This window comes from Mizuhopecten yessoensis, unplaced genomic scaffold (assembly GCF_002113885.1).
Source record: "Mizuhopecten yessoensis strain PY_sf001 unplaced genomic scaffold, ASM211388v2 scaffold8383, whole genome shotgun sequence".
Classification (NCBI taxonomy): Eukaryota; Metazoa; Mollusca; class Bivalvia; order Pectinida; family Pectinidae; genus Mizuhopecten; species Mizuhopecten yessoensis.
In genome coordinates this window covers 254,991-268,777 of record NW_018407520.1, presented here as the reverse complement: position 1 = coordinate 268,777, position 13,787 = coordinate 254,991, and the positions used below count along the sequence as shown (strand labels likewise).

At 38.2% G+C, this 13,787-nt stretch overlaps 2 protein-coding genes across 2 annotated transcripts; both read left to right on the top strand.

Annotated features, from left to right (window-relative positions):
• Window positions 1–2,577: 2,577 nt before the first annotated feature.
• Window positions 2,578–3,480, top strand: LOC110455809. The gene has a single exon (XM_021506193.1). It carries the CDS (start codon window positions 2,578–2,580, stop codon window positions 3,478–3,480), a length of 903 nt encoding a protein of 300 aa, XP_021361868.1.
• A 5,419-nt stretch (window positions 3,481–8,899) lies between these two features.
• LOC110455815 (E3 ubiquitin-protein ligase TRIM56-like) lies at window positions 8,900–11,837 on the top strand. Its single transcript, XM_021506200.1, has 2 exons — window positions 8,900–10,021; window positions 11,127–11,837. The coding sequence occupies exons 1-2, from the start codon at window positions 8,989–8,991 to the stop codon at window positions 11,363–11,365; spliced, it is 1,272 nt and encodes a 423-aa protein (XP_021361875.1). The 5' UTR covers window positions 8,900–8,988; the 3' UTR covers window positions 11,366–11,837.
• The last annotated feature ends 1,950 nt before the right edge of the window (window positions 11,838–13,787 follow it).

Here is a 13,787-nt window from a genome sequence, read left to right as displayed (position 1 = left end):
GGTGCCCATGGAGACACAACATCAATGGTCATATGAGCACGGGTGCCCATGGAGACACAACATCAATGGTCATATGAGCACAGGTGCCTAGGGAGACACTGCTGGAATGAAAGTAACAGGAAAGATGGGAAACCAAAAACATCAAAGTGTTGCAATGGGGCAGCAGATAAATATTAAATTGAAAGATTAAGTCATTCAAGGATGCGCCTCCATGTTTTTTTTATATATGTGTGTCTGGATGTATTATGAGCACGGGTGCCTAGGGAGACACAACATCAATGGTCATATGAGCACAGGTGCCTAGGGAGACACAACATCAATGGTCATAGCAGCACATGTGCCCACAGAGACACAACATCAATGGTCATATGAGGACGGGTGCCTAGGGAGACCTGTGGGCACCTGTGCTGCTATGACCATTGCTGTTGTGTCTCCCTAGGCACCTGTGCTCATATGACCATTAATGTTGTGTCTCCATGGGCACCTGTGCATGCTGGGATAAAGGGCTACCAATTTTGCCAAAATGAATGACTTTCGCCCATATTCAAGGTCACAGTGGTCAATATATGTTTAAATCTTTAAATGACTTGTTCTGTATAACCAATAGGTCCAGGGTTATGATATTTTGCCAAAAGCATGCTGGGTTGGAAGACTTTAAACTCTGTTTAACCTAATACCTTGTTCGACTTTCAAGGTCACAGGCGTCATATGTTTAAATCTTTTAATAGGTTCGTATGAATCAAACACTGATATTCTGCCTGTAGCTGTATTTTTGTCCACTTTTAAGATTACAAGTGTGAGATTAATACCAGGTGAGCGATTCAGGCCCATTGGGCCTCTTGTTTAAAAATGTCCATTTTGTACGTATTGTTTGGCTCTAAATGACGTAAAACAACAAAACAATCTTCCATTGACCCACCATCCTAAATTTTCCTTGGGCTACTCTCCCTTGCACTCTCTGTACCCCTGCGATATATCATGGCAGAATTGATTTCACGAAGATTGGCATTATTAAATCGGCATCGCATCCACACTATCACAAGGAGGCAAATACACCTCCACCCTCGGCACACATACATGCACGCTTATATAACACACATGAAGGCACGTCATTAAATGACCAAACCAAACCCTCTGAATGGCAACCTGGAAATCACAACTTCCATTTTTAAGGTTTTGGCACGTTCCGTCGGCGGACCGGACCCATTGCCTTCCTCACCTAGGTCAACTTTCCTAACTCAGGACAAAAGTGAGGTATTGCAAAGGAAGGCATTTGGACACAAAAATGTCGTAAAAGAGAAAATACATGCCAAAAGTAGCTAGAGGTGAAGGAAATATATTTGTTTCAATTTAGTATCTCCATGTGTAGGACACAGGAGCAAATCCCTAAATCTGCATGGGTCTCGATCCCCTGACCTGCAGGAACTGTCCTTCTATGCATATAGTTAGGAGCTAGTGATTGTATTCCTATATGAATTTCCACACCTGCAGTTCGAGTATCGAGAGTAAAGCAACTATCCAGCAAAATTTGGGATTTGATTTTGTGTCCTCTCCTTGGGAACATACGAGCGACCAAAATACATTTGCTGCGCGTATTGCAACATTTGGGATCTTTATATTTTCACTCTACTTCCTAACAACCTTTTTATTTCCAAGTGCATTGCTTGCCAATAACTCGGGTTTGGCCTTAGTGTTGGATGTTCGCCCAGGTGAGGGAGGCAATGGGTTCTGTCTCCAAGCTAGGAAATACCAAAGACCTTCAAACTGGAAGTTATTATTTCCCACTTAAGGTCATTCCAATATGGCTGTCACACCAAACTGTGTATCAAATTCAATAATGAAACAATTGGTATTAAAGACTCTGATACTTGTTCACTCTGAAGAGCACACCCTGAAAAAATAGAACATTTATTTTGGAATTGCATCAACACCCAACACTTATGGGAAAATCTTAGAAGATGGATTCATAATAAACTTGTTAAAAATATTGACCTTAATATAAGTACAATTCTATTTGGGGTCACAGGAGATACTAATGAAAAAAACCCAACTAACATTATCATTACATAACTAAATACTACATATTCTGTAATTCAAAGAATACAGGAAATCTTTCAATAATAGGATTGAAAGAATACCTAACTCACACATTTACATACGAAATGACCTTGTCACAAAAGCACATGCAAATCCAAAAATTCAACAAAACATGGAATGAATGGAAATCCTATTTACTTAAGTCCAAAAAAAAACCCCAAAATTATTTGAAAACCAAAGCCAAGTGAATGAACCTCAAAGAGTTGGTCACCTATATACCCTTAAGAATAACACTATTTTTTTTTTTTATATGTATGTGAAGCCCTTTATACACATTAATATATACATGTGCAAATTACTTGCTAATATACATGTGTTTTATACACCCAGAAAGGGTATAATGTACACTGTTGAAATGTTTCAACTCCTAAAACATTGACCTCCCTAGATTGTGAGTAGTTACATGTATGTATTTGTCGAGTATAGTACATGTCTATATAAATATGTAAAAGCCCCAACAATGCAGAGCTGATCGAAGACATGGACAGATTCTACAGGCTACTTCGGCTACGCGTGTACTTTGCTAACGACCCTGACCCAGATGATGTAGAGGATACTCCGTCAGAAGAGTCTCCCGTCGCACCCCTGATCAATCCATTCAAACATAAAAGTAAATGGAACCCTCCTCCCAGCAGAGTACCTGCTCTCGAAGCGTTCATCAGTGCAGTGAAGGAGGAAGTAACCGCCCACTTAAACCACACGCAGACAACCAAGGACAATCTGTCACCTTTGGAACGCCAGGCACTCAAATCCCTGAAAAATAATTCGGACATTGTCATCAAGCCAGCGGACAAAGGCTGTGAAGTTGTTATAATGAACAGGGACGACTACATCCAAGAGGCTAATCGGCAACTCTCCAACGAGACATTTTATCGTAAGGTCGATAGTGACCTGACGCACGTACACGCACAGCAGATTATTAATACCATCAATAGAATTTTAGAGAAGGGTGATATTGACAACGATACCGCGAAATTCCTGCGCCCCGAAAACCCTCAAGCAGGAAAGTTTTATCTTCTTCCTAAAATTCACAAACCTGGGAACCCTGGTAGACCCATCATTAACTCGATCAACCACCCGACGGAGAACATTTCCAAGTTTGTTGACTTACACCTCCGACCATTCCTGGAACATTTACCATCTTTTTTAAAAGACACCACAGACTATCTAAACAAAACACCTGCTAAGAACTTACCAGAAGGTACCTTGTTAGTTACGATGGACGTCGTTTCCCTCTTCACTAACATACCGCATGACGACGGCATTGCAGCCTGTCGCGAGGCATGGGAACGGCGCAGTACCAAACACCCATCGACTGATAGCCTGGTGGATTTACTGAGACTTGTCCTCACACTTAACAACTTTACATTCAATGAAGGATAACTACATACAAGTAAGCGGTACAGCCATGGGTACTAAGATGGCCCCCTCATATGCCAATGATTTTATGGGACATCATGAAGCCCAACTTTTAACATCTGCTCCAATTAAGCCATTTAGCTGGTTGAGATTTATCGATGACGTTGAAATCAAATGGACATCGGGTCGGGACTCCCTTGACGAGTTTATTGAGTACGCTAACGCGTTCCACGCCACCATCAAATTCACAGCGGATATCTCAACGGAGAGCAACACATTTTTGGACACCAGTTCCACTCTGATTGATGGTAAGATTAGTACGGACACACACAAGTATCTCCTCCCATCCAGTTGTCACCCCTCGCACACCACGAGAAGCATACCCTACTCCCAAGCTCTGCGCATCAGGCGTATTATTTCGGAATACATCATCTTTGAACGCAGATGCTCAAGAGTTAAAGTCCCATCTTCTTGGCAGAGGATACACATCTACTTTGATAGATCGGGAAATAGACAAAGTGAGGGTACTGGACAGGGCAAGTCTGCTTGTATACAAAGTCAGACCCCATACACAAACGGTACCTTGTGTAGTCATGTTCTACCCAGACATGTCGCCACTTCCATCTATCTTGAAAAAGTACTGGCGCATCATCGAATCTTCAGCGAAACTTAGGCAGATCTTTCCAGAGTCTCCTATACTGGCATATCGTAGACCTAAACACATTCGAGATCTTGTGGTAAGCAGCAAGCTACCTACACATAACCCTGCTGCGGCGAAAGGCTCTTTCAATACCTGTAACAAGAAGGTGTGCAAACTGTGTCCATACACGCGCTCCATAGATACATTTCAATGTACAATCAACGGCAATGTGTATCACATACTACAAACGCTGACATGCACATCAGTCAATGTGGTGTACCTTATTACCTGCAATAAATGCAATTTACAGTACGTGGGCGAGACCTGCACCCATCTCAATGTCAGGATCAACAACCACCGCTGCTCCATCAAGCAGAACAAACCAGACTTCCCCTGTGGCAAGGCATTGTAATATGCCTAGCCATAGGTGGAAAGACATGCAGGTTGTTGCCATAGATCATTGCCCTACATGGGATGAAACGAGACGACGTACGAGAGAACGGTTTTGGATCACCAATCTACAAACCCGCTACCCTCGAGGTATGACGAACGATAGGCGGTTGCCATCCGCTCGTTTTCCTTCCAGGGGGCATTTGACCTAATGATGCATTAATGCACAGTTGGTCTCCTATCTCGCCTGCCTGCTGCTTCATGTCAGTGTGTGTGACCAACAGCCGTTGTCAGATTAATTTTGAAGATTTATTCAGTATCTTAGCCATTTCATCTACTTATTCCTCCTGCACTCACTTATTTGATAATTACTTGCATAATTCCTGCAAACCAAAAGAGGCACATGCATTATTCCTGCAAACCAAAAGAGGCGACTAAGTGTGGACCCCTGCTGTGACTGTTAGATCCATCGCTGTATTGAGAGGCGACTAATGAGACATTCCGTAGCAAATTGGAGATTTTTCACATCTACCGGGCCAGATGTCCACATGCACATATTCCACGTTTTTGATATCTCTCGTTGACTCACTTTATATGATAGTGCATCTTGCGCAAGAATAGGTCCTCTACATCAGCGTTCCTTGTCCGCGATGCTCTCAGCTTAATTGCTGCCTTCGGCTGTCTTTAGCCGAGGGGACTATTGGTTTTATATAATAGCTATATTTTCAATTATAGTATATCAATTCTATCTTGTAATATGATGTATATGTACATGTAACTGTTCTGTTTCACTGTGTCTTGAAAAAGGAGCGGATCGCTCCGAAAATTTGACAACCTAAACTTTTCCACACTGTTGGAATTACTTCTTTGCCCCATATATATGTGAATATGTATATTATACATGAACATGTATAGCTCTGTATGCGAGTATATGTATATAAACATGTGTATGTCCGCATAAATTATTAACAAGTTCTTACAAAGTAAAAATATTTTTATTGTTTTCCTCTGTTTATATGTCAAATTGTAAACTTGTACAAGTATAACATATGACAATACCAGATGTATCACAATTCCAATTTTTATACTGTATACATGTACCTATAATGTATTACAATGCCAAATTGTATACTGGATAACTATAACATAAATATCACAAAGCCAAATTGTGTACTGTTCAAGTATCGTGTATCAAAATGCCAAATTTACTGTATAAGTATAATATATCACAATTCAAAATGGCCTACTGTATAAGTATAACATCTCACAATTCAAAATTGTATAATTTATATCTATAACATATCACCAGGCCAAATTGTTTACTATATACCTATAACATATGACAATGCCAAATAATATACTGTACAAGTAAAACATCTCACAATACAAAAATATTTACTGTATAAGAATGTCAAATTGTTAGTGTATACTTTTAATGACTAATATGCTTACAGCATACAAGCATATCTGCGTGGGTATGTATGTATATATATATGTGCGTACATCCGTTTGTACGTGCATGTGGAGATGTGTATGTGTGTGGGTGCATATATATGTGCGTGCGTATGTATGTATGTGCAACAAGTGTACATGCGTATGAATGAATGTATGTTTGACGTGCCTACGTGCAGACATACATGCCTATGTGCGTAGGTATGCATGCATGTATGTATGTATGTATGTATTCCTGTATGTTATGTATGTATGTTATTTATGCATGTATGTAAGTATGTATGTATGTATGTATGTTATATATGTATGATAAGTATGAGTGCATGCATGCATGTTTGTGTTTATGTGCACATGTAACTGTAATAAAATTGCCTCTTTCCATTTTTATCGAGCTCTCGAACATTATGCCATATAACGACCTTTCCAAAACAGCAAAATCACTGACACAACAGCACATTAACACTTAGGACGGACGTTAAAAGATGATCTTAGAAACAACACATTCTAAATATATATGAAAAAGCTTATAGTAAATTAAACATTATTCGTTACAATAAAACTAAGTCAGTAGTAAATCATTCATTAAAATTTATATAGCACTTACTAGACCAATTTTGGAATATGCAGACATAGTATGGGATAATTGCACTCACCAATCTAAAGAACTTCTAGAATCTATTCAATTAGAAGCAGCTAGGATCATTACTCGGCTTCGATCTGGAACATCTCATAATAAACTTTATAACGAACTTGGTTTGGAAACTCTGTCAACAAGAAGAAATAAACACAAACACATAATGATGTATAAAACAATGCATGGGCTGTCACCTCAATACTTACAAGATGTCTTAAATCTTTTTATTAACAATCAAAACAATAATCCCTACTCCCTTAGACAAACAAGACTGTATGATCCACCAATATGCAGAACTAACAATTATTTTGACAGTTTCCTCCCTCTAATGTGCCGCACAACTAACACTACTGATAATGACCTCTTAAACTCCCCAACTCTTGCAACCTTTAAACACAAACTGAATAAAGATCTTATTATTGATAATGAATCAACCTTAATATCTAAAACAGAAGGTGATAGAAGGGCCAATATTGTTCTTTGTAAACTATTGTAGCAATTTAAATTTTGATTTATTCAATGACCATTTAACTGATTGTCCCTCTTGTGCTTGCTCTTCTGAATATAAAACAGTTTCCCATTTTTTTCTTGAATGTCCATTTTATAATGATTTCAGACTTAATTTATTTACTTCTGTTAATAATTATGGAAATCATAACCATATTGATACATTTTTCTACAAGGCTGTCCTGATTGTGATGGAATAACAAACAGACAGTTTCTTAATGATGTAGTTATTTATTGGTGAATCCAGGCGTTTTAATCTCTATATGATTATACTTTTCTATTCCTATTTCAATTATACTCCACAAATAAGTAAATTTTCTGGAAAAGATCCCTTTTTTACTTTACCTACTTTTCTATAAATGGTATTCTTCTACGGACATAGGAGTTTTCAGTTGAGCAAGTTTGTTTGTTGTAAGATTTGTTCAATCTGTCTTGTTTTACAGTGTCCACCTTATACATTGAATTACATAAAGACTAGCTATCGGTTTGAATTTAAAATTACAATAACTTTTGGCAACTGTGACCTGTGCATATATTAGCACATGGACCTTTGGTCAATGTCTTCCAATAACTGTGATTCGATAGCTTATATAAAATGTTATAAAAAAATAAACAAGAGTTCCATTGGACCTATATCGCTTACCTGGTTTTATATTTAAGTCATTACAACAGAATGCATTAGTACATCTTTATATGAAATTTCCTCAAAACCAGACAAGATCTATGATCTAACCGAACTGGGACCACAATATCTGACTTTTAACTAATCAGGGGCCTCCATTGAGTTGCCATGTTAACAGATTTTGAAATAAGCAATATGTCATATTACAGGGTGTAATTATACAATACTTTAATTTTCATTCAACTATAAGCTTTTATAAACATAGAAACCAATTTTTAACAATTTATGAAAACTACACCATAGAATATGATAATCTAGCTGTACCATTTCTTAGGCAAGTCAACCTCATTCAATTAAGAAATGTTTGTTCTTCCTCAATAATGTTTTTGACCAAATTTTGTACAATCCCCTCAGGCAATTAGGGGGTATTAGTGTCTAAAAGCTAAATATAAGATAATTTTCCTCTTTGGGGCCCGGCCTTCCTAGCCCCAGAGGTCGAACCAGTCTCATTTATTTATGAAATGATTGCCCTCCCCCAATGAAGTTTCAGAGCAAATTTGGTTGAAATCTTCTCTGGCGTTTAGGAGGAGAGAGGTTTTAAAGAAAAAGTTGACGACGGACGACGGACGCAGCGCCACGGCATAAACTCGCTATGGTCCTTCGGACCAGGTGAGCTAATACTAGCTGTGCAAGTGTTTTGTGTGTGATGTGAGAATTATGAATGTATTTGAATTTCTGTTATGTAAATTAAGAAGGAGTTACATCCCTGTAGCTTTTGTGTTTATAATTTTCATTTCAAAATCGATGCATATATTAAATCAAATCCAAAATTACAGAATCCATCACTTTAGCCACCGTCGGAGATAATTTATATAGGCTTTGCCTGTTATGCCAGCCAATTGACTTGTAACAACTTTGTCAATAATATGTCAAATGTGTGACCAACCATGACTGTTGTAACTAACAGTAGATGTCATGTTCTAATACTTCAGTATTTACAGCCTTGGATATATCAATTATACATTTTGACAAGTTGACAAAGCTCGACAAAGGTATGTCGACATACAGCCCTTTTGTTAGCTTAGACCGACAGATAAAGAATATGAACGCGGTATTGTAATTTAAATCATTTAGGTATGCACACCTGGCCTTGACATTGAGTGTCAGATAACAGAATTTGATAATAAAGGTAGTGTGTGTATACTTGTTAAGATACATGTACTGTGCAGTCTGAAAACGCATAGGATAAGACAACAAAGTTTATGTAACTATATAAGAACTTGGAACATGTCGGATAGTATTAAAGACAATATTATTGTATCTGAACTCGTGTCAAGGTACCTGGAGTGTCCAATCTGTGTGGAGGAATACGATGACTCCAATGTGCCCAAGCAGTTACCATGTCAGCACACGTACTGTTCTGATTGTCTCTACAAGCTACCAAAACGCGCCGGAAGTATTACCTGTCCCCAGTGTAAGCAAGATCATAAACTTGAAAGTGATGTCTCAAGCTATCCGAGGGATCTTACAAGGGGAGATTTAATGGACTTTATCCGGACGAAAATCGCTTGTAAATGTGACAAATGTGAAAAGACAAAGGCAGACTACAACTGCTTAACTTGCGCACAGGCATTATGTAATATGTGCAAAGTGCGAACACACGGACACAGATCTTTCCAGCATCATAGGTTAAAGCCTATCATTAAAAATCTGAATCATACAGACGACAGATGCAAACAAGATTGTCATGATAATGGAGTTTTGAAGTTCTTCTGTATGGGATGCATGCAGATTCTCTGTGCACAAGGTGTGCTTGAAGAACATCGAAACGAAGAGTTACACCAGGTAGTAGCAATAGAAAAAGCATATAGGAATTACAAGTCGCAGATTGATGACATAGTGACCCGTATGAAACTGGAAATTGCATTTATTAAACTTCAAAATAAATGCATAGTGAGCAGACTAAGATACCAAACATGTAACGAAGACGAGTTAATTCAGTGGTTCAATGTTTGGCACACATCAGGGAAAATACCAGCTGACCGTGAAGAGGAATGTCAGAAATTCTGTTCTCATGTATGCAAAGGGCGTGTGGCGACGTTGAGAAACAAAATGAAAAGATGTGAAAAAGGTTTTGAACAACTTAAGAAAATTAAAACTCGTCTTTCAAAGACAGTCGTTGAAAGCAAGGACATCTCTACATTTCTGTCAAAAATGAAAAGAATACAATATATCGAGCAGGATTTTCAAATCGCATTGCAAAATATCAAGAACATCATGAACCAGGAAGTGGACCCCGATGTTTCCGCTGTGGTAACAGGTATATATTTACCTTTATCTGAAACTTTTAAAACGCATATCATTGTAAACGTGGTACGGAATAATAACCCTTCATAGAAAGGACTGGCAACTGTGATATACACTCATTAATATCTATTTGTTGTCCTTGACTGGACCAAGGACATATCTATTTGTTGTCCTTGACTGGACCAAGGGCCCCACCATGTGCCCGACCACCCGTCCCCTCGTCCTGGTTTAAATAACAGTGACATTGACCTGAGAAACTTTTAACCTTTTTTGCGTATCAACATACACAGTGTATCACAATGTCAAATTTCAAAAAGTTGAGTTTGGCAGATTTAGAAATAATCTCCAGGAACGAAAGTGTGCACAAACAAACGGGGATTGTTATTACTATGGGCCCAGCATCTCAGATGCAGATCCTTAAATAGACAAAAAATAGAGAACTTTCGGTGGGATCTTTTGCTTATTTTTGGTCTCAAAAAGACACCATTATAGTGCAACCTCTATAATCCCAACAAATGTTGTTAGGACGCTAAACCCTAGTAACCAAACCAAACAAATCAAATGGTTCCGATTGGGTATTGGTTTCTTGTATTTTCTAAATACCCTTTATCCGTTATGTTATTAAGATAAACGTCTTCAATAGCGAATATCATAAAAACGTCTAGGAAAACGGATTAGATGAAACGCAATAATGAATGTTCACTTGTTAAGGGATCACTTCCAAAAAAGGAGTGATTGGTCTAGAAAAAAAACCCACCAAAACCCCCCAACAAAAGTGTAACTTAGAATCAAAGTTGACACATATAATTGGTTGTTTGGAATTTAACAGCTTTGAGTGAAAAAGTGAGAAAACATACCGACCATAATTGCTTCATATAGGGAACATAACTCAAAGCTCCCCTCGCTTGGGTGAACGCTCAACTCCAAGGCAAAAAGCAAGGAATTGCAAAGTATGAAAATCCTAATTATACCGGGGGTTTCCACATTAAGCACTTATTACAAAATCAGTAGGTAACAGTAGGCATACACTTTCCCCAACCCTGAAGGAGTCTGACGTGAAATGTTACCCTTAATTAAAAAATGTTTACCCAAAACATGTAGTCTGATTACATTTTTAGGTGGTCGGCAAGTTCAAGAGGCAGTGAGTGAGATAGTTCCGCATCAGCCGGCACTTCCCATTATACGCTGGATTCGTGTTACAGTAAATACTAGGACGGCACGCCGGAGAGCTGCACATCCTCAAGATAATCTGCTATTAGCTTGTTCGTTTATATTTTCGTGTATTCTGTTGATTCTTTGGATAGACGGTGCTGCGATCAGGGCATCACTAGAACACCACAGCAGACACCTCAACTAATAATACTATACGTAAACTAATGGATATACAGGTGTTACATTTTTAGGTGGTCGGCAAGTTCAGGAGGCAGTGAGTGAGATAGTTCCGCATCAGCCGGCACTTCCCATTATACGCTGGATTCGTGTTACAGTAAACACTAAGACGGCACGCCGGAGAGCTGCACATCCTCAAGATAATCTGCTATTAGTTTGTTCGTTTATATTTTCGTGTATTCTGTTGATTCTTTGGATAGACGGTGCTGCGATCAGTGCACCACTAGAACACCACAGCAGACACCTCAACTAATAATAATATACTTAATGGATATACAGATGTTACGACCAAAAAGGGAAAAACATATGAACAAAATTTATTATTATCCGTGTATTTTGGAAAGCAGCCGATATGTATTGGTACTACAATATTTAAATGAAATATATATACACAAAAGCGCCAGAACACCATGACTAAAATAAGCTTGAGGTTGATATAAAAGAACAATATCATAAATCTCGGAGTTTTGTTTTCTCTTACTGGCATCACAATAGTAAATTTCAATTGGATGTACTTATCATTTATGATACATTGTATCAAACTGACTTTTCATTAATGTCAGGTATTCATGGTATGAAGATAGGACGACAACTGTGCAATAGGTAGGAAAGAGAGAGGGCAGTTATCGAGGCCCGTCATTAAGACAGAGTAACATTTGTCTAATGTTACTTAAACAAACACAAGACAAAGCACATTGAATATAAATCAAGGTAATTCTGTTGAACAATCTTTTCAAGCCTTTCATCCCAGCATGCTACTGGCTAAATATCATCCTGGCCATTTTTCATTTAGAAGAAGTCGTTTAAGATTTCAACATATTTGACCCCTGTGACCTTGAATATTTGCAAAGGTCATTCATTTAAACAGATTTGGTTGCACTTCTTCCCAGTATGCTTTGGCCAAATATCACCACCATGGACCTTTTGGTTATTCAGAAGTCGTTGAAAGATTTCAACATATTTTACCTCAGTGACTTTGATATCGGTGAAGGTCATTTATTTGAACAAACTTGGTAGACCTTAAACCCCGTATGCTTTTGGCCAAACATCATCATCCTAGGTAATTTGGTTGTTTTGAAGAAGTCGTTTAAAGTAAAATCTTGACACCGGACGACGCGCTACGGCATTAGCTCACTTGGCCGTTCGGGTCAGAGGAGCTAAAAATGAAAAAGCAGAGGAGACCTTTCGAGAAATTATCTCCCGTTTTGAGGCAAAAGTCGTTTCTATATCCGACCTGGTTGGTGAAATTGAAGAAATGTGCAGTGGTTTTATTTCGTTTGACGTTCTTTGAACAGCTTAGGTCATTTAGGGACGTGCCTTCGTGTTTGTTGTGGAGAAGTGCATGTGTGTATGTGTTCCGGAGACGGGGTGTGTTGATGTACTTCCCTCCTTGTGATATCGTGAATCTGATGCTGAACGTTTAACAAGGAATAACAACAACTACCATGTTTAAGGACTTTGGTATCTCCCGGCCTGGGGACAGAACCCATTGCCTTCCTCACCTGGGCGAACGTTCGACATTAAAGCCAAAATCGTTAGTAAGGCACTAGCGAATAAAAGGTAGTTAGAAGTAGAGTAAAAAACAAAGATCCCAACTATTGGAATTGGTGCAACAGATATATTTTAACCGCTTTGTGTCCCCAAGTGGAGGGCACAAAAGTAAATTCCAAATTATGCAGGGGGTTCACACATCAGTCGCCTCTTACGATACATGCAGTGGGTAACATCACGTGTGTTCTTTTCTCGATCCCCGACCATCAGAGATGGATAAGACAAAAGAACAAATTGACATATAACTAATAAGGATTATACAAAGGTGTGCGTCGAGATCCCGGATCTCTTGTTCAGATGGAAAACAGTAAATCATATACTTAAACACATTTAAACCTTTTGATGCAATTCCTTTGAGGTGCAATTAAAATTCGGCTATTATGACTGGAATCGATTTTTTTGCCTCAGTATGACTGACAAGCATGTCTGGTGTACATTTTATGTTTATTTTTTTCCCCATTATTTGCGATTTTTAGAGACATTTCAACATAACAATTAATTCAATTTTTGATGAGACTGGAAGCAGGATTTACAACTTATTTTAAACCTTCTTTCGATAATTGTTGCAAACATCTCTGTCGTAGCGAAATGATTTATATGTGTTTTAGCAATCAATATAATGTGTTTCTCCTCTACGGAAAAATGCTCGAAACTATAACTATTATCACATGTAAGGGGATATAGCACAAAGCATATCCTTTCATTTTAAGGTACATTGTACTACACTGATTTATACTTGCATGACTTTAAATAATATCTATGTTTTGATACACATTTGTATATATTTTCAATATACTTTATACACTTCAATTACATTAATATAACATACATTATTCAAT